Source organism: Chlamydomonas reinhardtii, chromosome 13, assembly GCF_000002595.2.
Source record: "Chlamydomonas reinhardtii strain CC-503 cw92 mt+ chromosome 13, whole genome shotgun sequence".
NCBI lineage: Eukaryota > Viridiplantae > Chlorophyta > Chlorophyceae > Chlamydomonadales > Chlamydomonadaceae > Chlamydomonas > Chlamydomonas reinhardtii.
In genome coordinates, this window is record NC_057016.1 from 3,768,602 (window position 1) to 3,792,870 (window position 24,269).

At 64.6% G+C, this 24,269-nt stretch overlaps 4 protein-coding genes across 4 annotated transcripts; 2 read left to right on the forward strand and 2 right to left on the reverse strand.

Moving 5' to 3' along the window:
* Window positions 1-46: 46 nt before the first annotated feature.
* Window positions 47-8,792, reverse strand: CHLRE_13g589650v5 (uncharacterized protein). Its single transcript, XM_043069736.1, has 11 exons — window positions 7,153-8,792; window positions 6,818-6,925; window positions 6,428-6,522; window positions 6,182-6,287; window positions 5,703-5,951; window positions 5,377-5,534; window positions 4,598-5,003; window positions 4,251-4,322; window positions 2,633-3,994; window positions 2,039-2,371; window positions 47-1,817 (listed from the first exon to the last, which is right to left on the reverse strand). Exons 1-11 carry the CDS (start codon window positions 8,683-8,685, stop codon window positions 897-899), a joined length of 5,343 nt encoding a protein of 1,780 aa, XP_042917711.1. The 5' UTR covers window positions 8,686-8,792; the 3' UTR covers window positions 47-896.
* A 126-nt stretch (window positions 8,793-8,918) lies between these two features.
* CHLRE_13g589700v5 (uncharacterized protein) lies at window positions 8,919-12,266 on the forward strand. Its single transcript, XM_001700166.2, has 7 exons — window positions 8,919-9,185; window positions 9,376-9,454; window positions 9,744-9,896; window positions 10,331-10,420; window positions 10,742-10,855; window positions 11,139-11,219; window positions 11,309-12,266. The coding sequence occupies exons 1-7, from the start codon at window positions 9,145-9,147 to the stop codon at window positions 11,453-11,455; spliced, it is 705 nt and encodes a 234-aa protein (XP_001700218.2). The 5' UTR covers window positions 8,919-9,144; the 3' UTR covers window positions 11,456-12,266.
* A 58-nt stretch (window positions 12,267-12,324) lies between these two features.
* CHLRE_13g589750v5 (uncharacterized protein) lies at window positions 12,325-15,442 on the reverse strand. The gene is made up of 5 exons (XM_043069737.1): window positions 15,422-15,442; window positions 15,119-15,311; window positions 14,525-14,863; window positions 13,590-14,276; window positions 12,325-13,342 (listed from the first exon to the last, which is right to left on the reverse strand). The coding sequence occupies exons 2-5, from the start codon at window positions 15,306-15,308 to the stop codon at window positions 13,122-13,124; spliced, it is 1,437 nt and encodes a 478-aa protein (XP_042917712.1). The 5' UTR covers window positions 15,309-15,311; window positions 15,422-15,442; the 3' UTR covers window positions 12,325-13,121.
* A 110-nt stretch (window positions 15,443-15,552) lies between these two features.
* Window positions 15,553-24,094, forward strand: CHLRE_13g589800v5 (uncharacterized protein). Its single transcript, XM_001700165.2, has 19 exons — window positions 15,553-16,034; window positions 16,103-16,146; window positions 16,400-16,564; window positions 17,026-17,096; window positions 17,387-17,467; window positions 17,766-17,853; window positions 18,112-18,198; window positions 18,368-18,443; window positions 18,758-18,839; window positions 19,131-19,230; window positions 19,422-19,514; window positions 19,903-19,959; window positions 20,268-20,372; window positions 20,531-20,660; window positions 20,861-20,928; window positions 21,183-21,312; window positions 21,555-21,773; window positions 22,077-22,207; window positions 22,312-24,094. Exons 1-19 carry the CDS (start codon window positions 15,995-15,997, stop codon window positions 22,843-22,845), a joined length of 2,301 nt encoding a protein of 766 aa, XP_001700217.2. The 5' UTR covers window positions 15,553-15,994; the 3' UTR covers window positions 22,846-24,094.
* The last annotated feature ends 175 nt before the right edge of the window (window positions 24,095-24,269 follow it).

Consider the following 24,269-nt stretch of genomic DNA (forward strand, 5'->3'; position numbering starts at 1 on the left):
GGATATGTATAATCGCTGATCACAAAATTATCAGTGATGTTGGCGCTATGTGCATGTACAGACCGCTGTCGCGTCAAAATTCAAGCATAGCACGGAATGCGCGATGGTCAGCTCTGGTTTTGATGTCAAGGCCGCTTCACTCCCCTGTTACATCCTGACCATGTGCCCTAATCTCTAAACTGAAGCAACATGAGGCAAGCCCTGTCCTGACTCTGCGTGTTCGTGCCTTGCACGTGCGCGAATACCCGCGCGCAGCCGTTGGGAGCCCCCCCCCTCATCCATCGTTCAGCCGTCGACCCGTCGTTTTTAACCCGAACTTAGCGGGACCATGCCACGGGCAGGGCATCCGCATAAATTTGGCTATCTGCCAGCGGAGGACAACAGAGTCAGAGTGTAATGGTGCGTCGAGTAACAACCATGATGGTCGTGATGCGCTGCGTTGCGCTGCCCTTCGACAGGCTGCAATAAGTTATCGCATTCGCATTCGCATCTACGCATTTCAATATCACACCTAGGTACTGGCATGCCTGGTTATGTAAGCCTGGAATTCTCGAAATGAGCTCAGTCTTTGCATTCCTCTTGCACTCTTGGTTCTGCCCCAACAGGCCCACACGTCTGCATCCCAAAGAGTTTATGCCGCCTCCGCCTGCAGCCAGAATTGCAACAACCACTCCCCCAAGTCTTCAATGCGGTACGTTCTCCTGATAACTCTTCCACCACACCTACCCGGACTCCTTTCACTGACGCAAACCTTACTCCAATGCCCTCCGTGCTTACCAGTCCTGCACCTATTACCAATTTGCTACCACTACGGTACTTCCCTGACCAGATTGCTACTGTAACTGCAGCTGCCATCACTTTTGCCCCTAATGCTGGTACTGCTACTGCTGCTGCTGCTACTGCTCCGCCAGGTGCTCCAGCATCACCTCGTACACGTCCGTGCGCAGCCGCAGCCCCTTGTCGCCCGCCACCCCCAGAAGCTCACCCACCTCCCGACTGCCCAGCAGCGGCTGCAGCTGCAGCGGCTGCAGCTGCAGCGGCTGCTGCCCCTGTCCCATACCCTGCTGCTCCTGCTTTCCAGCGCTTCCGCTTCCGCCAGTCGCCGCCGCCGCCGCAGACCCAGCCGCAGCAGCGGCAGCAGCCCCGCCGCCGCCAGCGCCGGCAGTTGCAGCAGCAGCTGTAGCGGCGGCGCCCTCCGCTGTGCCCAGCAGCGCCAGTCCCTGCAGCCACAGCGCCTTGGCCAGCGGCACCTCGCGCACACCCCGCAGGAACACGCGCTTGGCGGCGGCGCCGCGCCCCGCCGCCGCCTCGTGGCCTAGGTAGGCAACCCACACCGGGGCCACGTGTGCCAGGTGCCGCGCCGCCGCCGCCCGCTCCAGCAGGCGCAACAGCCGCGCGTCGGCCGCCGCGGCGGTAGCACCGAGGCGACTGCCGGCGCCGATGCTACTGCCGATGCTACTGCCGGCGTCGCCGCCGCCAGCCGCCGCCATGGAAGAGGTGGCGCTGTAGCTCTCGGAAGCCAGCTGCGCCCACCATATGACCGCCGCCGCGGCAGCGGCGGCGCCGCCGTCCGGCCCCGCCAGGAACTCCGCATCCGCACCCGCATCGCCACTTCCTGCAGGACCGCCCGCCGCCGCCACTCGCGCCGCCGCCTCCGTGGAAGCAGCCAGCGCGTCCAGGGTGCCAGCGGCGGCGCGGCGGAGGCAGTCGGCGGCTGTGGCCAGGTCGGTGCGCAGGCGGCAGCGGCTGCGGGCCAGCGCGGCAAGGCGCAGCAGTAGCGCGGGCAGCTCGGGGTTGGTGGGGTATAGCTCCAGAGCCTGTGCACGGGCATGGGGTAGCGGCGGAGGTGGGCAGGGGCCAAAGGTGGATTGAGCAGCAGCGCCATTGCGACAGAAGCTGGGAGGCAAGAGCCAGTGAGAGCGAGCAGTGCGAGCATCGCAATGAGACTTTGTGTGACCGAGACAGGAGAAGATGGGAATGGAGTGCGACATGTAGCAAATCAGGAGGCACATACTGGAAGCGCAGCCCGCCGCCCCACCTGCAGCAATAGCGTCCGCGCCCGGCCCGGCTGCACCGCCGTTGCGCCGCCTGCACCGCCGCCGCCGCCGCCGCCACCAGACCAGCCCGCCGCCGCCTCCAGCTCCGAGACCACCAGACCACCAAACGCAACAGCCAGCGCCTCATGTATACCGCTGCCGCGCCGCGCCGCCAGCGGCACCGCCGCCGTTGCGTGCTTGTAGATGGTCAGCGCCGCCGCCAGCCCGCCGCCAGGGCCAGAGGAGGCCGCGCCGGGGAACAGCCGCCCGGTGAGGGCTTCAAACAGGCCGCCCAGGTAGAGGGTGGAGGCGGCCGCGTGGTCCAGGGCGCCACCCTGCAAACAGGTTGCAGCAGAAAGAAAGTTGCAGCAGAAAGGTTGCAGCAGAAAGGTTGCAGCAGAAAGGTTGCAGCAGAAAGAGGTTGCAGCCCAAGCCACCACACGTTATGAGCATGGCAGCAATGAAAGGGCATAGTACAGGTGCGCAGCAAATAGCAGACGAAGCGCAAAGGCAGCAGGAGCATAACCATATATCTTGCAGCAATGCACAGTTCTAATAGCCAGTATCGCCCGATCACCATCTCACAAATCACGCACCTTTGCCAGCAGGCCGGGGATGCGCGCCTCAAAGCCGCGCCGCGCCGCCGCCAGGTCCTCCCGCGTCACCGCCGCTCCGCCGGACTTGAAAGGAGCATACGGCAGATACGATGCAGCCGCGGGGGTTACCGTTACGGCTGCATGACCGCTGCTACTGCTGCTGTTGGGACCTCGTGATGACAGGAACCAGCGCAGCACGTGATGCGCACGCAGCGCGTGCTCCAGCGCGGCGGCGGCGGCGGCCGCCGCCGCCTTGCCCTGCGGCTCCGCCGCCGCCAGCTGCACCGCCCTGGCTGCGGCGGCTGACGCCGCCGCGCGCTCCGCCTCTGCGTACTGATGCACCACTAGCGGCACCATCGCAAGCTCGCAGTCCGGCAGCGCCGCCGCGGCGGCGGCGGCGCCTGGTGGCGACACCGGCGGCCCCGCGGCCGCCAGGGCGGCGTCCCGAATACGGCGCGCTGCCTTGGCGCCGCCGGCGGCGTCCTCCAGCGCCGCCAGCGCCATCAGCATTGCGAGGCTGTTGCGCCGGCCAGGCGAGGACAGGAAGCCGCGAGCAGCAGCCCGCGCACGCTCCAGGTTCGGCCCCATCGGCCCATGCGGTGTGGCAGCACTGGCTGTAGCGGCGGCGGCGCCGGCGCCGGCGGCGGCTGTAGCGGCGGGCTCTGCGGTTTCGATCAGGAGGTAAGCCAGGCACAGCTGGGGCAGTGCGGACACCAGAACGGCGGCGCCGCTGCTGCCGGCGGCGACAGGAGCTGTAGCGGCGGCGGCGGCGGCGGCCGACGCCTCGTCAATGAGCAGCCGGAGCAAGCGAGACACGAAGGCGCGCCTGGACTCATCCGCAAGGTACCAGGCCTGTTGCAGCTGCTGTTGCTGCAGGGACTGGTGCTGTTGGGAGAACTCGGCGTGCGATGTTGGCAGCAGCGGCAGCGGCATCACGCGGCGGCAGGCCGCTACCGCCGCGTCTGGCGGCAGCAGCCGCAGGTACGACAGCGAGCAGCAGCCCACGCTGCTGGCTCCGCCCAGCGGCCCTGCGACGCCCGATCCGGATTCGGATCCGAATCCAAATCCGGATCCAAGCGCGCTGGAACTGGGGCCCAGGGGCGCGCCCAGAAGCGCCAGACCGGCCAGGACCAGATCCCGCTTGAGCTCCGGATCCTCCAGCGGGAAGATGCCGTCCCGGATGTCGTCCAGCAGCACCACCCGGTGCGGATCCGGATCGGGGTCCGATCCCGGATCGCGAGCATCCTGGTCCGGTGACCTGCCGGAGCGGTGGTGGTCCGGCGGCCGCAACGGCGCCCAGTCACGCGCCGCCCGGTCCGCCTCTGTGCGCAGCCAGCGGGAGAGGATGGCCGGCGGCACTCCCTGCATTGAAGCAGCGGATGTCGTGAGATAAAGAGAGGTCCTCTTCGACTGAGGGCCCCTTCGACTTGTGTGCAGTTGGTGCGGTCCTGCTGACCAACCACAGATTTGGGAGGTCTGGGGGCCACAGGGCCGGGAGGCTCCTGACAGTGCTACATCTACCTGCTGCGCTCCACGCCCTCCATTTCATCCTTGTCCACCGAACCCCCCGCCTCGCCCCCCCCCCGCCACACACACACACACACACTTCCTTCCCGACCTGCTTGCTCATCTCCTCCAGCTGCGCATCCAGCTTGAGGCCCAGCTGCGCCAGCAGCTCCTCCTCACTCAGCTGCGAGGAGACAGGGATGGGGTGCATGTGTGTTGGAGAGCAGAAGGGAAGAAAGCACGACCGACAGTGGCTGCGGTGCGGTGCGATGCGATGCACATGTGGATGTGCGCGCCTGGCGTGGCTTGACCTGGCGTGGCAGCGTAATGCAATGCAAGCAAACAGGTTGCGCTAACAACTTGTCCGCGGCTTGCAAGGCAAAACCCAAGGAGTGCGCATCGCTAGGCCTCAGCGATTCAATCGTAGCAGCTGCCGGCCAGGCACCAGGCGGGGCTCACCTGCACGTCCTCCGCCTGTGCAGCCTCCTCGTCCTCTTCCTCCTCCTCGTCATCGTCATCCGCTTGCGCTTTTACCTCCGCCTCCTGCTCGCCCTCATTTGCAGCTGCCTCGCCTCCGTTTGCAGCCCCTGCCCCTGCCCCTGCCCCGGCCGGCGCCGCCGACTCCTGTCCCGGCTGCGGCCGCAGGTGCGGCGGCAGCGGCGGCAGCTCCATCCACCCACTCCAGCTGTTGCCGCCACCATCGCCGCCGCCTCCACCACCCGCCCCTCCTCCTGCCACGCCAGCGCCCTCCTCGTCGTGTTCGCCGCCCCCTGCGCCCGGGCCCAGGGCCTGCTTCTCCCGCACGGCGGCTGGCAGCGAGTCGCCCGGCCGCGCCACCCAGAGCGCCTCCGTCTCCCGCCGGTACCTGCAGGGCCACGGTAGTGACGACTCAGCACGCAGGCAATGCGCCCCTGACACAGACACAGACACAGACACGGACACACAAAGCAGAGTGGCTGCTACCATACAGGTAGGGTGAATGTGCCAGCGATTGTAGGCCGCAGAGCCGGTGGGATCCCGTGCAAGGGTACATTCAACACCTTGCTACTTTGCGCACGCACGTAGCCAGGCAGCCGGCGGCTTTTTGACCCAGGCCGTCGCCAGGCTTGACAGAGCGGAACCCGCACTTTCGCGGACACTCTGGGGCCCTTGACGCACTCATCATCCACACATCCCTTAGGGGGGCCACGCCACGCCACGCCACGCCGCGCCACGCCACACTACGCCGCGCCACTCACCAACGCACCCAGCCTGCCGCGCCCTCCTCGCCCGCTCGCGGCGCACCGCCCTGCCAGAAGTTGTCAAAGAGGCGCAACAGCACGCCGGCGCTCAGCCGCCCGCCGGCGCCGCCGGCGCCAAACGCGCCCGCCGTCGTCCCACCCGGCCGGTCCAGGCTCTGCAAGGCAACACGCAAGATACCGTACGGTAACAACGTATGCACACAGTGAAGAGCGAGCTGCCAGGGGGCCACACAGCGATGGCCGCCACAATACAATCCTCGAAACACTTCGGAGAAAACGAAGCCCACCAGGAACATCCAAGCAGCCTCCAAAAGCAGACTCACCGCCGGCGCGAAGACGTGGAACTCAATCGCCGCCTGCAGCCGCGCCACCGCCGCCTCGTCCGCGCCCGCACCCAGCTCCAGACACGTCAGCTCCAGCAGCAGCCCCGAGGCGGCGGCGTCCAGCTGCGCGCAGCTCCGCCGCAGCCGCGCCCGCTCGCCGGCCTCGGCGGCGGCGTCCGCGGCCGCGGCCTGGCGGGCTGCTGCGGCGCGCTCCGAGGCGAGCGAGTGCAGGGCGTTGCAGTAGGCCGACTGTGGGCAGGCGGGTGGGCAACAACGGCGTTAAGAAAGCGGGCTGAGGGCTCGTGCGGGTTGATCCATTTGCCACAGATGACACTGCACATTGCCATGAGGAGGAGGTGGGATACTGCGCTGCTGACTTGCCACGGAGGCAGGAGACAGAACGGCTTGGGCATCACACATGCGGCTGCGCCCCTGAACCTGCGCACGCGCGCACGCCCAAGCACGCACGCGGTGCCCACCTGCAGCCCCGGCAGTCGCGCCGACGCAAAGGCCGCCCGGCGCCGCGCCAGGTAGTCACGCCACAGCGCCGGCTCGCCCGGCACTCGCCGCAGCAGCCGCTCCCACCTGACAGCAGCGGGAAACACAAACACAGGATCAGCCTTGGGCCCTACCGGCACCCCCCAGCCGGCCAGTGCGGCCGCGTGCCTGCCAGCTGCTGTGCACAAGCACCCAACCAACCGCCCGACCAACCGCCGGCACCTCACCGGTCCAGCAGCGCCTCCGGCTCCAGCAGCGGCTCGCTGCAGCCCATGAGCGCCCGCAGCAGCGCGGGGTGGCCGGGGTGGGCGTCCAGGGCCCGCTGTGGCACGAACACACAAAACAGTGCGGCAATGCGGTAGTAACGAGGCGCGTGTTTGGCCGCGTGAGGGAGTGGCCCCGATGCGGGCAGCGTGCATGCAGTACAGAGGGAGAGAGGCGAAGCAATGTGTACAGTGCACGCGCCACGCCTGCAGGCTGAGAGCGTGCATGCATGTAAATCTACGTCCCTCGGCCGCGCCCGACTTCATGACCACCCGCAAGCACGCACAGCATTGATCCCTCCCCTTGTCGCCTGATGCGCGCGCACACACACATACTCTCTCCCCAGCACACACCTGCAGGATGGCCACTTTCTTCTCCGCCGCCGCGCCCGCCACCTCGCCCGCCCGACGCGTCAATAGCCGCGCCGTCACATCCTGAAACGCCGCAAAGCGAAGCCACAGCTGCAGCAGCAGGGGGAAGTAGCAGAGGGAGCGGGGGCAGGAGGGGCAGTAGCAGGGTCAGAACCATAGTCAGTGGCGAGGCAGGGAATGGGAGCGGGGGCTGGAACAAGGGGCATGGCACAGGGGGGGCGAGGGCATGGGCACTTCAGCGGCAGCAGCAGTTGCGCTTGAATTCAACCGCAAGACAATTTTCCCATCCAAACAGATCAACTCCAACCCCAACGTACCGCCACATCCCCCGGCGCCTCCCGCACTGCTGTGTTGTACTCCCGGGTTCGCCGCAACACCCACTCCTCGGAAGACTCCCCGCCCGCCGCCGCCGCTGCCAGCGACGCCGCCACTTCCGCCGGCAGCCACCGCTGACCAAGCCCAGCCTCCTGCGCCGTCGCCGCGGCGGCAGCTTCGGCAGCACCGTCACGGAGCGGCAGGAACGCCGGCAGCGGCACCGCCATGCGGCTCTGCTGCAGGTAGCCTTCGGCGCCGCCGCCGCCACCAGCCGCTGCGCCGCCGCCGCCACTGGCGGCGCCGAGCTCCAGCTTGGACAGCAGCCAGCCGCGCGGCTGCGCTGCACGGCCAGCAGCGGCGGCGGCAGAGCCAACGGCGCCGGCGCCGGCGCCGCCACGCCGCCGGCTGTCGGCGGCGCCAGGCAGCACGGGCGCCTCCGCCAGATGCAGCCGCGGCAGCCTCCGGCTGCGCTCAACCGCCGCTGCTCGCGCGCCAAAGTACCGCGCCGCCAGCGCCGCCGCGCGCGCCTTTTCGTCTTCCGCGAGCTCTTCGTCCTCTGTGTCGTACATTGATGACCGGAAGCGTGGCTGGCCCCCGTGTGCCGCCGCCGCCGCCATCACCTGGCCCGGCATCCGCCGGCGGGCGCGAGACCCGCGCGCCAGCCCCATTGGATCCACGCGATAGTACGACGCCACGTCAGTGCCGTACAGGCATTCGTACACAAGGTTTTGCAGATCGCCGCGAGTGTCAAAGTAGGTGTCCCCGGGCTGCGGCCCGCCACCGCCGCCGCGCAGCGGCGGCTTGCGGCCGCCGCCAGCGGCGGCGGCGCCGGCGGCTAGCGCCGCCGCGTCGCGCGGCGCCATGCCGGCGGCGGCCGCCGCGCGTTCAAGCCGCAGAATCTTGTCCCGCTCCCGCGCGCGCTCCTTCTCACGCCGGCGCCGGCGCTCGTCTTCGCTGTCACTGCTGCTACTGCCGCTACTGCCTCGGCCGCTGTCGCTGCTGCTGCCGCGTCTCCGACGCCGCTTGCGCCGCGACTTGCGGTCCCGTGAGCGCGACCGCGAGCGGGAGCGTGAGGAGCGTTTGTGCTTCCGCTTCTTTGACCGCCGCGCGCCCCTGTCCCCGTCTTCGGAATCACTGCCGCGCCCCCCTCGCCGCCGGTCACGGTACTCTACGCCTTTCACAGCGGCTGCAGCAGCCACAGCAGCACCACCTGGGCCATCGGGCCCGTGCCTCTCCGCCCCTGCCGCCCCCTTGCCACGCCCCTCCCGCTCGCCGGCCCCCGCCTCGTCCTCGTCGCTGCTGCTGTCTAGGTAGCGCTCCGCGGCGCGCAGAAACTCGGCCTGGGTGGCATAGTTGCCGTAAGGGGCCTGAGGCTGTAGCACGTCCGCAGAGGCTGGCTGGAAGCTGGAGTTGTTGCTGAGCCACGCAGCAGGGCCATCCTGGGCCCCCGGTCCCCGGGATGCCTCCGACCACGGCTGCTGCCTCCCCCCGGTTCCATCGCCACCAGCTCCTCCGATGATTGGAAACAGACTCATGATTGTAGCTGGGCGCGCCAATGCCTACTCGCTTTGCGCGGGCATACTGCAATGGATCTTATTCATACCGCCACTTCGTGCTATTAATGTTATGTGTTGTGCATTCGATGACATGATGGCAGGGATTTGTCTACATGTGTCCTATCCTGGGGAGAGTGGAAGAACATTTCATGGGCCCGAAACTCTGATGACAGTTCATAACCGGCATTCCTTCGCCATGCCGGTAGTCAAAAGTTATACGAGGTCCCATATTTGCGTATCATTGCATTGCACGCAAACACGCACTCTTCGTTGCAGTGCAACGCAATCGCTTCGTCATGAACACGCCTCGTCGCGCAGACAAACCTTAAATAGTCGTTCTAGTGGACCTAGCGTACCATCTTGATAAGCACAGACTGCCCAGCACTGTCCAATTGAGTCTAGGGCTTGCCATCACACCCACACCACGCGCGCACCAGGATGGGTGGTTACTACAGCAAAAGCTCCAAGAAGAGCAAAGGGTGCGAGCTGAAAGCGTGCGATTGGCTTAGTAGGTGGTGCCACGGTTGAAGTAACACTGGGGGAGGGGTAAAACAATGCACTGTGGCGTGGTCCCACCGTGGCTTGGTCCCACCAGCATGTGGGCCCATGGCCTGTGGGTCAAAAGGGCTCACTTCAGCTAATCCGCTCACCAATGGCACAATTCCACAGGCCCGAGATTACGGATGCTGACCGCGCAGTGCTGTCACTGAAGACGCAGCGCAAGAAGTTGGAGGACCAGGAGAAACTGGTGGGGCTGCGGCGGGGGAATCAGAGCCGGGGTTATGCCGCCCCGGGCAGGGGCAGGGGCTGCGCCTGGGGCCAGGCTGTAGATCGTGCGCGATGGGTCTAGATTCCAGGACACTCCCCGTACGGTATGCCCCTCCTGCGACTCCCCCGCACATTCCCACCGCCACCTGCCACAACCGCGCCCCCAAACCCAACACCCGAAACGTGCCGTGCACACATGACACGCACCTTGAATCCAACGGACACAAACGGTTCTCACAACTAGGTTCAACCCAACTCAACCAACCCAGATCAACGCCCGGCTGGAGCGGCATGCGGAGGTGGCCCGGCAGCTGGCGGCGGAGGGCCGGCGCGACCGGGCGCTGCTGGCGCTGCGCAAGAAGAAGCTGAGTGAGAAGCAGCTGGCGGGGCTGCACACACTCATCATCAATGTGGAGGAGATGGTGGGTGGCCTGGGTGCAGCCGGAAGGAGTTTGGGAGTCCAGGCCAGGGCCTGACAGATTCAGGAGGAGCTGGGCAGGGTGGTGGTGCGGTAAGAGATTACAAGAGGCTGTTGGGCAGACATGGGACAGGGCCTACTGGGGAGCAGGTTGCGGGTGGGGCTTCAGGGGCGATGGAAGCGGGGGCTAACCAGGACCTGCCGTCTACAGGAGGAGGGGTGTGGAGGGATGAGGAGGGGTGAGGGGGGCCGAGGAAGGCCATAGCCAGCCACGGATGGCCAAGCAGGTCCGAGTTGGGCTAGGTAGCTGTAGGCCACAACCTGCCATCACCAAGCACGCAGTGGGACTCATGGCAATGAAGAGGGACGGGCGCCACACGCACACGTCATTCACACTGCTGCCCAACCCCCTGGCTGCCCTGCACCGCACCTGCGCAGCTGTCCAACATCGAGACCACCAAGAAGCAGACGGTGGTGTTCGGCGCGCTGCAGCAGAGCAACGACGCCCTGAAGCAGCTGCAGGCGCAGGTGGGGTGGGTTGGTGGCGCGCGTCGCAGAGAGTGGGGTGGGGGCCATGGGGTTGTGGGAAGCACGCAGGGGCACGCACCCATGAGCATGTGTAGGGTCCGTGTGCTTTCTGGTTGCAGCCCAGTTGCATCATGTTGGGTCGCCGAGCATGGACGCATCCTGGAGCATCGCCGCAACCACCATCCAACCATGCCGCTAGCTCTCATCCCTGCCACCCCACGGGCCACTGCCACCCCTCCCCCTTCCCTTCCTCTGCCACGACTTCTCTTTTTACTTCATTTTTTGCATGATTCATAAATAATCATGTCCATGACCCGCTAGGTGAGGCTGGAGGACGTGCAGCGCCTGCTGGACGACACGGCGGAGGCCAAGGCCTACCAGGAGGAGCTCAGCGCGCTGCTGGGGCAGCAGCTCAGCGACACAGAGGACGCGGAGGTGGAGTGGGGATGGGGATTAGGGGAGTTCATGGGGTAGGAATGGGGTTGGGGTTGGTGGGGGTGGCGGTGGGAGGTCGCGGTGGGGTCGGGCTGAGGAGGAGGAGGACCGGAAGCCATAGCGACCAGCGCGCGTTCATTAGGCATCGCGTGATCTCGTGCTTACAGCCGCAGCCCGCGCATTCAGTTGTGCAAATCTCCTTCCGCATGCTCCACACATTCACACGTGCGTCGCACCGCATTTGCATTCCCGTGTGTTCCCTTCCCTTGTGCTCTCTAAACAGGTGGAGGCTGAGCTGGCGGCTCTTGAGGAGGTGGTGGTGGATGAAGATAAAATGGCCATGCCCACCGCACCCAAAACCAAGGTGCGATGGAACCAGGCGATATATTTGCAGCTGTTGCGATTGTTGCTGTTGTCGTCTTCAATGCTTTTGATCACCCGTGTCGAATGCAGGTGCCGGAAGTGGAGGCGGCCGCAGCTGCGCGTGCCGCGGCGGAGGCGGCGGCAAAGGCGGCGGCGGCAGCGGCAGAAGAGGAGGAGGAGGCCGAGCCAGAGCCGGCGGTAGAGGGGCGGAAGGCAGAGGCCATGCTTGCGTCTTGAGAGTCCGTCAGACGAGTATGCTGTACGTGTTCTGGCGTGTGAGGCAATCGACTGCAGTTGCGCGTAAGGAGTTATGCTGTGTGCTTTGCACAGTGCACTTTGTTGTTGTTAGTTATCTTGCGACGTTACAAAAGGGAAAATTCAAGTGTGCAAGCACACAGAGACCATGCAATGCTACCGAGGAGAGATGATGGGCTGCACGCCTGCACTTACAGGGGCGGGAGGTTTGGGGCGAGTTTTGGCGCGAGCAGGCACGAATTCGGCAACGGCACCACATGTGCGATCATCAAAGGCTGGGTATGCGGTGTCAGGGAGGTGCCATGGCGTAGATGTTGTGCACAGCTGAATAGGCGACGTATGTACGTGCAAGCAGAACAAAGGCCAGATGCGCGATCTTGCCCGCTCAGCCCCCCGGCGGCGACATTCATCGCCGGCGCGGCGCCGCTCGCCCTGCTGCCGGCGCGGCGCCGCTCGCCCTGCTGCTCCACGCGCTCCACGACGCCTCGGCCCCCATCCCATATAAGTATTATCGCTTGCAACTAACGCCTCTGCCTGTGCTCCGCTCGTTTTCTTTGTTTTTGGTTTAGTTTGGGCTGGTATTTACCGTACAACGCATCCCGTCTCCGTAAAATCGGTAACTTCAGAACCCCTGACCATAGATGTTCCCAACGGCGCTGTGGCTCAGCATGTTCGCCGCGGGCGGGGGCTGATCGGCAGGAAACGGTCCATACCGGCGCCGTGTGGGGGGTGCAGGCGGTGCAACCGGTCAACCCGGCACCCACGTCTGTGGGAAGTGTAATCATGCAGTGACAACGCTGCGGAGGCAAGCAGACAACTCCCAGGCTCCCAGCCTGTGCGACTTGCACTCCACGACTCCAGCCTTACATACACAGGTTGAATACCGACTGCCAAAGTGCTGGTCATCAACTGGTGCACGCGCCAGCTGACTTCCTGTTGCCCAACCCGCACCTCGCATCGCGCGAGGAGCACTGTAGGCCTACTAGTGCATATGGATGAATAATTCGCACGCAGGCGCAAATGAACGACATACCAAGGTCGCCAGGAGGCGGAGTGGGGGCATGTGGTGTGCCAATGCCCTTCCCTCACACCCACGTCAGTGTAAATCTAGGTCAGTCGCTACCGGTCACTGCGACGCCTCGCCTCCGCCCACGCTAAACTCTTCCGTTTCCGGCCAGCTGCTGCCGGCAGCTGCCCCGTCAGCCACGGCCGGCTCCAATACCTTCTCGCTTCCCAGCGCCGCGTCGCCGCCGTCTCAATGTATTTTAGGCATTAGGTTTGGAGCCATCAGTTATACACCAAAGCGTATGACCTACATCGTTTGTCAAACGGTACTGTGAATTGCACGGCTGCGTGCGCACTGGTACACTCCCGCGCCAACCCTATACGTGCCAGCTATTCCCTCACTCACTCCTGCCTGTTCCTGCCTCTGCCCAAGCTGCCTTCCCGCCCTACTCTGCTGGTGCTCCTACCTACGCCAAGCCCGACGGCAGTCCATCAAAGTCAAACGACCACAACTTTTGAGACTGCGCTGCAACCGCCCTGCAACCACTCTGCATTCACAGCCGCTCTCCGCTACTGCCATGCAACCATGCCCCCTTGCTACTGCCATGCCCCTGCATGACTGCATCCATAGCACCACGCCACGCTATTGCCAGGCTCCGGCACCCAGCTCCTCCACCTGTGCGGTTCGGTCTGACATGGGCGTGGGATCCAGACCAAAGGTCCTCCGAACCTTCCAGATCGACTGCTTCTTTGCCAGCTCAGCCTGCAGTGCTTTGGCTTCCCTGGGAGCAATGGTGGTGGCGCCGGCGGCTCCCGGCCGCCCGCCCATGCCCCAGCCCACGCCCGCGGCGGACACGACGCCCCCTGTGCATTGCAGGAGCGGAAGCGTATTGGCGGCAGGTAGCAGTTAGCTAGGGCAGGTCGCTCGGCCGCAAGCCGCTTTCACTGCAACTCTTGGTAGTAACGGCAGCGCCCACGTCCGTGCCCACCACATGACACAATGCGTCCATTCCCTCCCCGCGCAAGGGACCCAGAGCACATCCCCAGCTTCACAACGAGCACACGCGGCCCAAAACCCGCGCGCCCCAACCTGCCGACCTCCCATACCCACCGTCGCCCTTGCGGCTGGAGCCCTTGACCTGCACCACACGCCGCCCCGACTCCGTGGCGAACTCCTGAAGCCCGGACGGCCCGGCACCGCCCGCCCCTGCTCCTCCCGCTGCTGATCCGTGCCCGTGCCCGTGCGCCAGCTCCTCAATGACCTCCGCATCCAGCTCCGCTCCGTGCGCGCCCTCGCCGCCCGCGCCGCCGTGAATGACCGCCATGGCATTCCGGCCGCCGCCGTTGCCCGCCGCCCAGGCGCCGCCTGCGCCCAGATCACCACCCTCCCACTCCTGCCCGTGCCCCTGCCCGTGCCCTGATGTCCCGGGTAGATGCTGCAGCCCGCTGGCGCGCGAGCCGCCGCCGGCGCCGGCTCCCAGCACGAGGTCCGGATCCGCTTCCGCAGAGGAGCCGCGCGCTGGTGCTGCTGACACGACCGGCCCTCCTGCCCCTGCCCCTGCTACTGACGCTGAGGCTGCCGTCGCTGCACCCCGTGGCCCTGAACCCGTGGAGCCAGAGGAGGAGGGCCGCCGCAGCAGGGGTCCGCCGGGGGCGGAGGTGGGCGGCGAGGCGGCGGCGGAGGCGGGGGAGGAGGACGTGCCGCGGCGCGAGGCGGTGCCGGGGCGGGCGGCGCTGGGTGGGCGCCCGGCGGCGCCCGGCGAGGCTGAGCGCAGGGAGGTGCTGCCTGGCGGCGCCACTGAAGGAAGAGGACGTGGGAGGAGGTGCGGAAGCGACTTGCTTAGCCATCGCGGGGTATGTGTACTTGAAAGTCAGTGGTCTGTGTGCAAGGCCTGCCTGGCGCCATGCCAACGCCTTCCCAGCCCCTGCTGCAACCGGTGGACGCTTGTTTGCCCTCCCACATGTACCAGCCCCTTGCCAATGGCGCCGACCACATCACCCCACCACCACCGCATGACCGCACCCCACCACTCCGCCGCTACGTACCGGGTGGCAGCTTGTTCAGTTTGTCGGCCGCGCGACCCACTGGCACCGGAGGTCTCCCGCGAGAGGCGCTGGGGGCGCGCGGCGGCATGCCATGCGCCCCCGCCCCTGCAGCCCCTGCGCCGGGGCCCTCTAATGACGCCCGCCCGCTGGTTCCCGCCGCTGCCCCCGATCCTCGCCGCTCCGTGGTCCCTGCGCCTGCTGTACCATGTGCCCCTGCTGCACCATCGCCCAGGCTTTTGGAAGAGCTCTGGGCAACTACGGAGGAGCGCAAGCTGGTGGCTGCCGCGGCGGCGGCACCGCCCGAGCCTTCCGACAGAGAGGCCAGGAGCGCAGAACGGCCTGCGGTGTGCGTGTGTTAACGAGCACATGGAAAGCAAAGCGCAAAGACAGTGTGTGTGTATGTGTGCGTGTGTAAGTATGTGTGTGTGTGTGTGTGAGAGAGAGAGAGTATGTGTGGGTGTGTGCGCGTGTGTGCGTGCAAGCAGGTCAACGACACAGGCAGTCACGGCGCAAACGCGGCTGGGAGTACGTAAGTCCGCACGCAGGTGGCTAGCCCCCTGCTGCAGACCCCCCTGTGCCTGTGCCCCCCCCCACCCGTATGTGGCCGCAGCTTGGGCGCTGGGGCTGTTGGCATCACCGCGAGCACGTCCTTGGCAGTTGCCGCAATTTCCTGGTCCCGCGTTGCCTGCCGTGCCAACGCTTCCGCTGCTTTGCGGCGAGCGGCTTCTATGTCGCGGTCTAGGCGCAGCTCCTCTTGCGCGAGAAAGGCTATTCGATTCATCATAGCCTGTATCAGAGGAAACTCCGTCAGCTCGCTGCTCCTGGTAGCGCAGCGCGGCCTTTCAATGCGCGCGACACATGTACTGAACTGGTCCCGCTCGATCCTGCTCGCCCCACCTGGAGCTGGTCATCTGTCTCTTTTCGTTGTTTCCGGGCACCATAAAGTATGTGTTCTTGCGCCTTGGCTGCGGCCGAGGCTTTGGCGACCTGGTCGCTGCCTTCATCTCGCAAACTGTGCGCCTTGTAGGGATGCGTCATTTCTGCTAGCTCAGTGATGGTCCAGGGACAACCGCTGTGGCTCTTTCTCCTTCTCCTGCATGGGTTCGGAATGAAGAGTTTGGTGAAACCTGCTGCAGTTTTGTAATTTTGCAATCCCAGCATCAAGCTGATGTAGCATAGTCAGTAAATGCATAGATGAGCTGCAAAATCATTCGCTCGTCGACGAATTTGATCCAGCTGTGGCCTTGTGGGCTCGTTATTACCTCTCTGGTTATGTCACGCTCAGAACAAATACAATGAATGTAATGCCGTGCTTTTAAGCCATCCTGCGCACATGACCTGAGTGTGGAATAATACTAGTCCGACTCGGGGGACTCAAGGCCAAACGACGGCGCACTCGCAGTCGGCACTGTGCTTGGGCGTTGGAGGCGTGGGACTTTTGCTCAACGCACATCTGCTAGTTGGTGGTCGATGGATGTGACACCGACTGAAGCCGCTGGGACGGCCGAGGGTGAGCTGGGTTGGGGGCTTGAATGTTGCTGCCATTGCGAATCTATATGCGCCGTCACGCATGCGCAGTTGCGGCGGAGCACGCACCGGCGTCGGTGGCCATCCTAATTCAGGTGCGTTTCGTTGGTAGTGTCAGAGCAACCGCGGCCTACAGCACCCGACCATTCCCGACTTGCCAGACTGTTAACACGCAACCATGGAGCCCTGCGCCGCGGCGCACCTTGCACGATCTTCCACACGGGGGCCCCTACCTAGCCTGCCTCCGCCACACCGTGCCTCCACTCCTCGGTCCCCACCCACCCAGCCTGCTCTCCTCCTTCCTAACTCCGCCACCGCACCCCGCGCTCCCCACAACTGTGCGCACAGCTCTTCGTTCTGGCAGTGGCGTTTGTCATCGGGCGAGCTCTTGAAAAGATCAAATTCCAATGGATGGGCGAGGCGGGCGCGGCGCTGCTACTCGGCCTGTTCGTAGGACTCATATTGAAGGCGGCGGGCGTGGGCGCCGACCTGGCTTCCACCGTCGCTTTCAAGGTAAGCGGGCGTAAGGTTCAGGGCACTGAAATCCGGTTAGCTTGGGTTTGGCGGGATTGTAGCGCTCGTGAGGCTCCTGGCAGGACCGGATGCCGCGGGGGTTGATGGGGTGGGCCGTACAGCGCTGCGGTGTTATCCAGGGGGCAGATCGGACAGTTGGGGCAGTCACTGCTTGGCTGCTGCAGCCGGCGCCGGGGTGAGTGGGCGAGGCAGGAAGGATCACGGTACGAATGACTGGGATTGAGACCAGCATCGGCTTCCGGGCCAAGCAGTATTCTGGGACGCAGACTTGGAGTCCGAGGCACAGAGCGACAAGGCAGAAGCATTGCATTCATCCAGCAGCCCGCCACCGGTGGCCCGGTGGCGCACGCGTCAGGGCAGCGGCACGCAACATGCGCTTTGGCCAGCGTTGCACCCATTTCATGCTGCCGCTCCGCGCCTGACCTCGGTTTTGCACACAGGGCGGCATTTTCTTCTACGTGCTACTGCCCACCATCATGTTTGATGCTGGATACAGCCTGGATACACGATCGTGAGCATTGGGGACGGGGGGATGGGAAGCGGGGGGCGGGAGGCGGGACGGGGTGCTTGGGGGCGGATGAGTGGCAGGCAGGACGCTTGGCGGTGCAGGCGGGGGCCCTTGCACGCGCAGGATGGGGTACAGTGCCTTCGAGTTTTTGTGTTCCACGGTGCCGGCCTTGCATGCAGCAGACCGTGCCTGTTGTGCCGCGCTGCGTTGGGGTGGTGCAAGTACTTGACCCCGCTCATCCCTGTTTGGCCCGACGCCAACACCCCCGCACCCAACGTCCTCACGACCCACAGCTTTATCCGGAACGTGGGCAGCGTGTGCATGTACGCGTTCATCGGCACCACCATCTCGTGCTTCACCATCGGGCTCATGATGTGAGCTCGCTAAGTGTCGCGTGCCGCGTGCCGGGATGCCGGGACTCGGGGTCTCGCTGGATCTGGGTCCGGGGGTGGATCCGGGGCCGGAGTAGGAAGGCTATGTAGAAGCGCGGGCGCGCTGCGGGCATGTGCCGAGTCCATCTGCCCAGCCTTGCCGGGAGAAGCCGAAGGGGGCGGAATGCTGCAGCAAGCGTGCGAGAGTAACCCAGCCAAGCCCAACGGGGATGACCTGCACGTTCAGTGCACGACTGGGCCCGAGCTCATGACCAAAGTGATTTTGGCTGCATGCCCGCAGGTGGGCGTTCGGCATTTGGGGTTGGTGCTTCAAGATGCCGCTGCTGGCCAACCTCACCTTTGGAGCGCTCATCAGCGCCACAGATCCGGTGGGTGGCGGGTGTTGGGGTGCTGGGTGCTGGGTGCTGGGTGGGTGGTGGATGGTGGGCAGAGGTATGCATGCAGCAGTGGCATGACGCGACGCGGCTCGGCGCGGCGTGGCGTCACTGCCCTCGCCCTCGCCTTGGTTACCGCGAATGACGCCTGTAAAGCACCTTTTGCCTCAGTCCCGCCATCCTGCCCTCTCTTCTTCCGCTCATCATTACCGTACTGATCACCGATTGTGTGCCTGCCCGCCCGCCATGTAGGTGACGGTGCTCGCAGTGTTCCAGCGCCTCAACGCGCAGCCCGACCTGTACATGAACGTGTTTGGAGAGTCGGTGCTCAACGACGCGGTGAGAGACAGAACCAAGCGTGATTGATGACAGAACACGCGTACTAGAGACACGCACATTCGTCGCACAGAGTGGAAGCATTTGCGGGTCCGTTGCATTATGTCAAAGCCTCGTTCCTGCCTCTTCTCTGCGCGTGACCACACACGCACATGTGCATATGTGTGTGCAGGTGGGTATGGTGTTGTACAACGTCATCTCGGCCTTCCTGGGCGGCAAGGAGGTCACCGTCGGATCTGTGTTCGCAGGTGGGGTGTGGGTGCGGCTGTGTGGCGGCAGCTGTAGCGGATTATTGCCATGGGGGGTTACGGTAGGGCGGGGGTGGGCGTTGTCACTCGTCCCAACAAAGAACCAGAGACATAACGAGGGGGCGGTCAGGGGCGGTGTCGGGAAGGCAGGCGACACATCGTTAGGGCAGAGGGGTGTCAGGTGCGGGGGCAAGGGCTCTGTGCCGCAGTCTACAAGTATGTTTTGCACGCGGCAAGACTTCTGCTCCGCATGTGACGCTGCCTACGGCTAGCATTATGACCCACATGCATGCTGGGCCTCACACTCTAAACAGGCATCGGCTTGTTCGTGGGCATATTCGTGGGCTCGGCGGTCATCGGCATCGCCATCGGGCTTCTGGCGGCGTTCATCTTCAGGTAGGCAGGGGCAGAATAACTGTGTATGTGGCTGTGTGTGTGCGGTCTTGTGTTGCTAGGTCTACAATCACGGTCTACAATGCCAAGCAGGCTATACACGCTCGCTCGGCGTGGCATGCGTGCGGGGCTGAGGGCGGTTGGGCGCGACGCGAGCTAAGGGACGATGGGCTGCGTCCTTGTCCGCACGCCCAGCCCTGCCTGCATCCTCCGCCGCTCAGGAGATAACGCTCGCACACTCGCAATCGCCACATCCCTCCTTCATTTGCACACATCGCACACGCCGTTCAAAAGGTCTCGCTACTTCTACTCGGGGCCGGTGGTGGTGGAGCAGGGCGGCTCTTCCTCGGGCGAGCTGGAGGTGTCCGCGCCCGCCGGCAACAGCACATTTGAGGTGCGTGGCGTGCGAAGCACACAATAAAGTAAACGCTTGTGGTGCAAGCGCAGGCGTACTCCTGGGTTGCTGGGTTGCTGCTCTGAGGGTGCTGCTCCCAGGCCAAGCAGCCAGCCTGTGCAGCAGTCATCCCGACACCTTTTCTTTCCCCTTCCCTCTCCGCCTCCTCCCTCCTCCCTCCTGCCTGTCAGGTGGGCCTGGCGGTGGTGTTCGCGTACGGCAGCTATTTGGCGGCCGACGCGGCGCGCTGCAGCGGCATCGTGGCGGTGGTCGTCAACGGCATGGTGAGCACGCGAGTGTGTGTGCGTGCGTGCGTGCGTGCGTGCGTGCGTGCGTGCGTGCGTGCGTGCGTGCGTGCGTGCGTGCGTGCGTGCGTGCGTGTGCGTGCGTGCGTGTTTGGGAGCGCGCAAGGATGGAAGGGCAAATCAGCAGCGCGTTCGATCGCGTGTGCGCGCATGGAGGGCTTGGCGACGGAGTCCAGGGACTGGCTTCGGGTCCGTGGACGAGGTGGACGTGTGGTTCGTGTGCGTGCTGCCGAGCGGCGGTGTGCTTCCTGCTTCCTTCCCTGCTGCATCCTGCTCTGCTGCATCCAAGCCTTGCTGACACGCGTCTGTGCTCAGTCGGTTTCCGGCCCTTCCGCTGCTGCTGCTGCTGCTGCTGCTCTGCCGCCAGGTCATGAACATGTATGTGCGGCCCAACCTGAGTGAGGCGGCGGAGCACAAAATTGAGGTGCGAGGCGCTGATGGACTTGAAGGGGGTGGTGGAGCTGGAGGGGGCGGTGGAGTCGGAGGCGGTGGTGGACTTGGAGGAGTGGGGGTTGGGGCGACATGCGCCGGGCAAGGGCGATGGCGGGCAGGGTATTGAGGCAACGGGCGTGGGCAGCGGACCGCAGGGCCGCCGCACACACGGAGGACGCCGGGAATCCCAAGACCAGAGCTCCCCACAAGAACGCCGCCGATCTCAGCGTACCCACCCTCAGCACACCTCATGCCAGGCCCTCGAACTCATCCCCTGCCGGATGCCCCGCCGTGTCACAGACGCTGTTCAAGACGCTGGCTGGCCTGTTCGAGCTGTTCGTGTTCTCGTACATCGGCAGTACAATGTTCCTGGTGGAGGAGGAGTACGACATCGCTATGTACACGGTACGACCGAAACCCCCTGCGGAGTGGTTTGAGTTTTGTCGGTTGGGGCTGAGGCGGTTGGAGCTACCAGGCCGTTGCGCTTGCAACCGCCACACCAACCCCACACACCACACCACACTCACACCACACTCACACCACGGCACCCACGCCTACCGCAGTTTCTGTGTCTGTTCGCGCTGGCTGTGTCGCGGCTGTTCAACATCCTGCCCTGCACCGCCGCCATCAACCTGCTGAGGCCGCGGGAGAGGCACATCGACAACAAGCAGCAGTTCATGCTGTGGTGGGCGGGTGAGTGACAGATTCAATGGTGGGCGGGTGAGTGATAGGCGCTGTGGTGGGCGGGCGGATGGCTGGGCAGGTGGATGGGTGGGTGAGGTATGTGGGCAGGGAATCGAGGGAGGCAGAGGCGGGCGGACGGGGGCCCTACTGTAACTATGTGTCATTGCTCGCCTTACAGCTTGTGTAACATGGCACGGCAACCATCGCAGGCCTGCGCGGCGCAATGGCGTTCGCGCTGTCGGTGGAGGCGTCCGAGGACTTTGGCGTGTACGGCAGGGTGAGAGGCATTTGCGCGTGCGAATCAGAGCGGTGCACGTGCAACGCAGGGAAGGGGGGCGCCGTGCTGCCACCTTGTGGCGTCGCGCATTAGCGCGCGGCTGCATGCGGTTGGTTGGGTTTGCATGAGGGTGGATCGCTCGGCGGGTGTGAGGGCCCTGCGCTCGCGCGCATTGCCGTACCACAACCTCCCGAACTTTTACTCTTCATCGCAAGTAACGTAGCCACTCACATGTGACCAAAATGTGTTGGCAGGTAATGAAGACGTGCACGTTTTACATCATCTTCATCACCGTCTTGATCAACGGCGGCACCTCGGCGTCCATGTTACAGCGGCTGCGGCTGCGGGCGGAGGACACGCCCGCGCTACTGCTCAACTGCAAGGGTGAGGCGGGCGTGCAGAGCTGGGGCTGGGGTTGGCTTGATGTTCAAGGGTTGTTGGGCATGCAAGCTTCGCTTTAGCATGGGGGTACCGGAGCTTTTGTCACACATAAGGAACAGCCTATTTTTTATGTGTAGAACGAGAGCGTCTTTCCACCTCCATCGCCCCTGCCCAGCTCAACACGCCTCGGCTCAACTCCGCTCACCTGCATGCTCCCACCACATCACAACGGCCCATCTTTACAGAGCAGAGCGCGAACCTGGACGGCTTTGGCGGCGGCCCGCGCGCGGATGGCGACAGCGAGGAGGGCGAGGGCGAGGCAAAGCCCCATGCGGGCGGACCCCTGGGTCGCAGGCGGGGCAGCCGTCTGTGTGCCTCGGAGCCTGACGACGACGAGGAGGCCCATGCGGAGGGCGGGGACCGGTTCGCAGCGGGCGGAGGCGGAGGCGACGGCACACTCAGCAGTGAGTTGCATAAGGAGCTGGGGTTGGCTGTGCGGGGTTGCTTGGCCTTTTGGGTTTGGGGTTTGGGGTTTGTGGGTCGACCGGACATGGGGGTGTGGACGACAGGCCAGCCGTGTTGCAGCCGCTCCGTCGTTCCGTCTTGCCTGACAAGCCGTGTTTCCTTGCCTTGCGCCCAGCTCTACCGCACTGTCGCTGCTGTCCCACGCCGCCTTTCCGCATCCACGCCTGCTGAATCCGCGCCTCGCCATGCAAACTCGCCCGCATCAACCACGACCGCCCTCGCTGCCTCCTACCGCTCCGCAGGTTCGCGGTCCTTCCGCCAGTCGCTGGCCAGCTCTCTGAAGCGGCCGTCCGATCTGTTGGAGAGGGTGCGATCGCTCAACGATGGACGACTTGTGGACAAGTTTGATGCCTTTGACCGCAAGATGTCAAAGGTGTGTTTTACTACACAAGATGTCGGGGCGTTGCAAACTCCTGATCACTTGGCAATCAACACCAATTGAGTTGCCGTTGGCTCTGTTTTGGTGACCGCGCGCAGGTGCTTATCCATCCCGACGCCCGACGCGAGGCCGAGCTCACTGCTGCGGGCGGTCACAACAACTCGCACCCGCAGTCCCACGCCCCGCACGACGCCGCAGCGCAAGCTGCGCACGCGGCGCATGCCCACGGCTACAGGCAGCCCTCCGGTGGCGGCGGCAACGGCACGACGCACGCAAACCCAGGGCAGCTGTTTGCCGCGCCCGGGCCGTCAGCACCCGATCTGGAGCAGTGGTCAGCCGGCGGCGGCGGCATCTCTGCTGGGGGCGGCGCCTCCGGGGTGTCAGGGCAGCAGCAGCCAGAGGGGCGTGGCGAGATTGGGAACGCAAATGTTGGCGCCGGCGGTACGGGAGGAGACCCCGGAGAGTCAATTGGAAGCGGCCGGTCAGTGGGCGGCACTACTGGTTCGGCAGGGGCAGGGAAGGGGCCCGCCAAGATCGGGCCTGCTGCGTCGTTTGGGCGAGTGGCGTGGAAGGGCATGGACGCATCAGGGCGGGATGGCAGCGGCAGCGGTAGTGGCAGGACGGCGTCTTAGCGTGCGACGGCGGCGTGGCTGCCGCGTGCGCTAGGTCCGGCGGGGAATGCCAGGGCCGGGGCACCTGCGGATAAGATTGCGGGTGTTACGCAGATACGGGTGACACCGGCGCTGTGTGATCGGGATGATGGGGAACAATCGGCGTTGAAGTTTCCTGTGGCCCTACTCGACCTCTGCGAGAACGGTGCAGGGAGCGGGCGAAGCGCCGGAGGCAGTTCAGGCGCGCAGGTTGAGGCCGGCCGGTGTCTAGTTACGGTCTTTGCTGGCGAGCATAGCACAGCACAGTATATGGTAGGCCGCACGCAGCAGTGAGGAGTGTTGTAGCTAGAGGATTTCCTGCTGTTTGGTGTCCTGTGCTGGCTGTACTGTTGCTTGCCAGCGGGACGTGGCTGGATACATCATGGCGGGCCGTGCCTGTACGAACCGACCCCGGCTATGTCCGGGAGATGGGGTAGACGCTTGCGGCCTCAGACTAGAGACGTGGCGTGGGCTCAGCCCACTTTTCCCATGTCCTGTGGTGTTCCGGGGTAACAGCACGTTCACGGGTTGGTGGCGGTGCTTAGACTTAAGGGCGCAGCCAGCGGTAACAGTAGACAGTACGACATCGGTCCATTGCAGCCGAGTACCTGCTGCGAGTCATATGCTTAAGTCCTGCAAAGTGAATGTCGATTGGTGGCTGGCTCCATGTGTTGCCTGGGAGGCTCAACAGGTAGGTACACAGAGGCCTGAGAAAGCTCTCAAGCTCAACAGGCTGCACTGGGCTACACAACAGCTGGTTTGCAGCGATTGGGTGGCTGGCAATGCACTTGACGCGCCACACACACATGCGCACACACGCAATGATATATGATGCATGTTTCAGTGCGTGAGGGCTCAGGTGTTGGACGATGATCAACGGTGCATTCTCGTGTGCAGGCGTGTGTAGGCGTGGACGTGGCGGATGCGGCAGGCGGTAGCATGGCGCAGCGGTTTGCGGGTTGGGTGGCTACGGTAGACTTCTGCAGGATGCTTCAAGTGGCGGGGCGTGTTACGAATGTTGTGCGAGACATATATGACATACGTGGTTACAGTGTATGCGATCTTGCATCCTTGGGTGTGCACCCGGCAGAGAGCCAGCATGGATGGCCCTAATGCACCATGGGGGCATGCCGCATCCGTGGAGAGTACTGTATCTCCCAGGCCAGGTTGGCCATACGCCAGCACTTGCAAGCGCTGGAGTCAACAAGCAACGCATACGTGTGAAAAACCCCAGCCACCACCGCTGCCGCCCGCACGCCATGACCCAGCCAGGGCCACATCTGGCAACACATCGATCGCCCATCTCGCCTTCACAATTTCCAAGAGCATCCACGTCACCCAACTACCCGTAACCGTTGCCTCCCCAGCGCTTGACCTTCGTCATCAAGCAGCACGCATGTATGCCT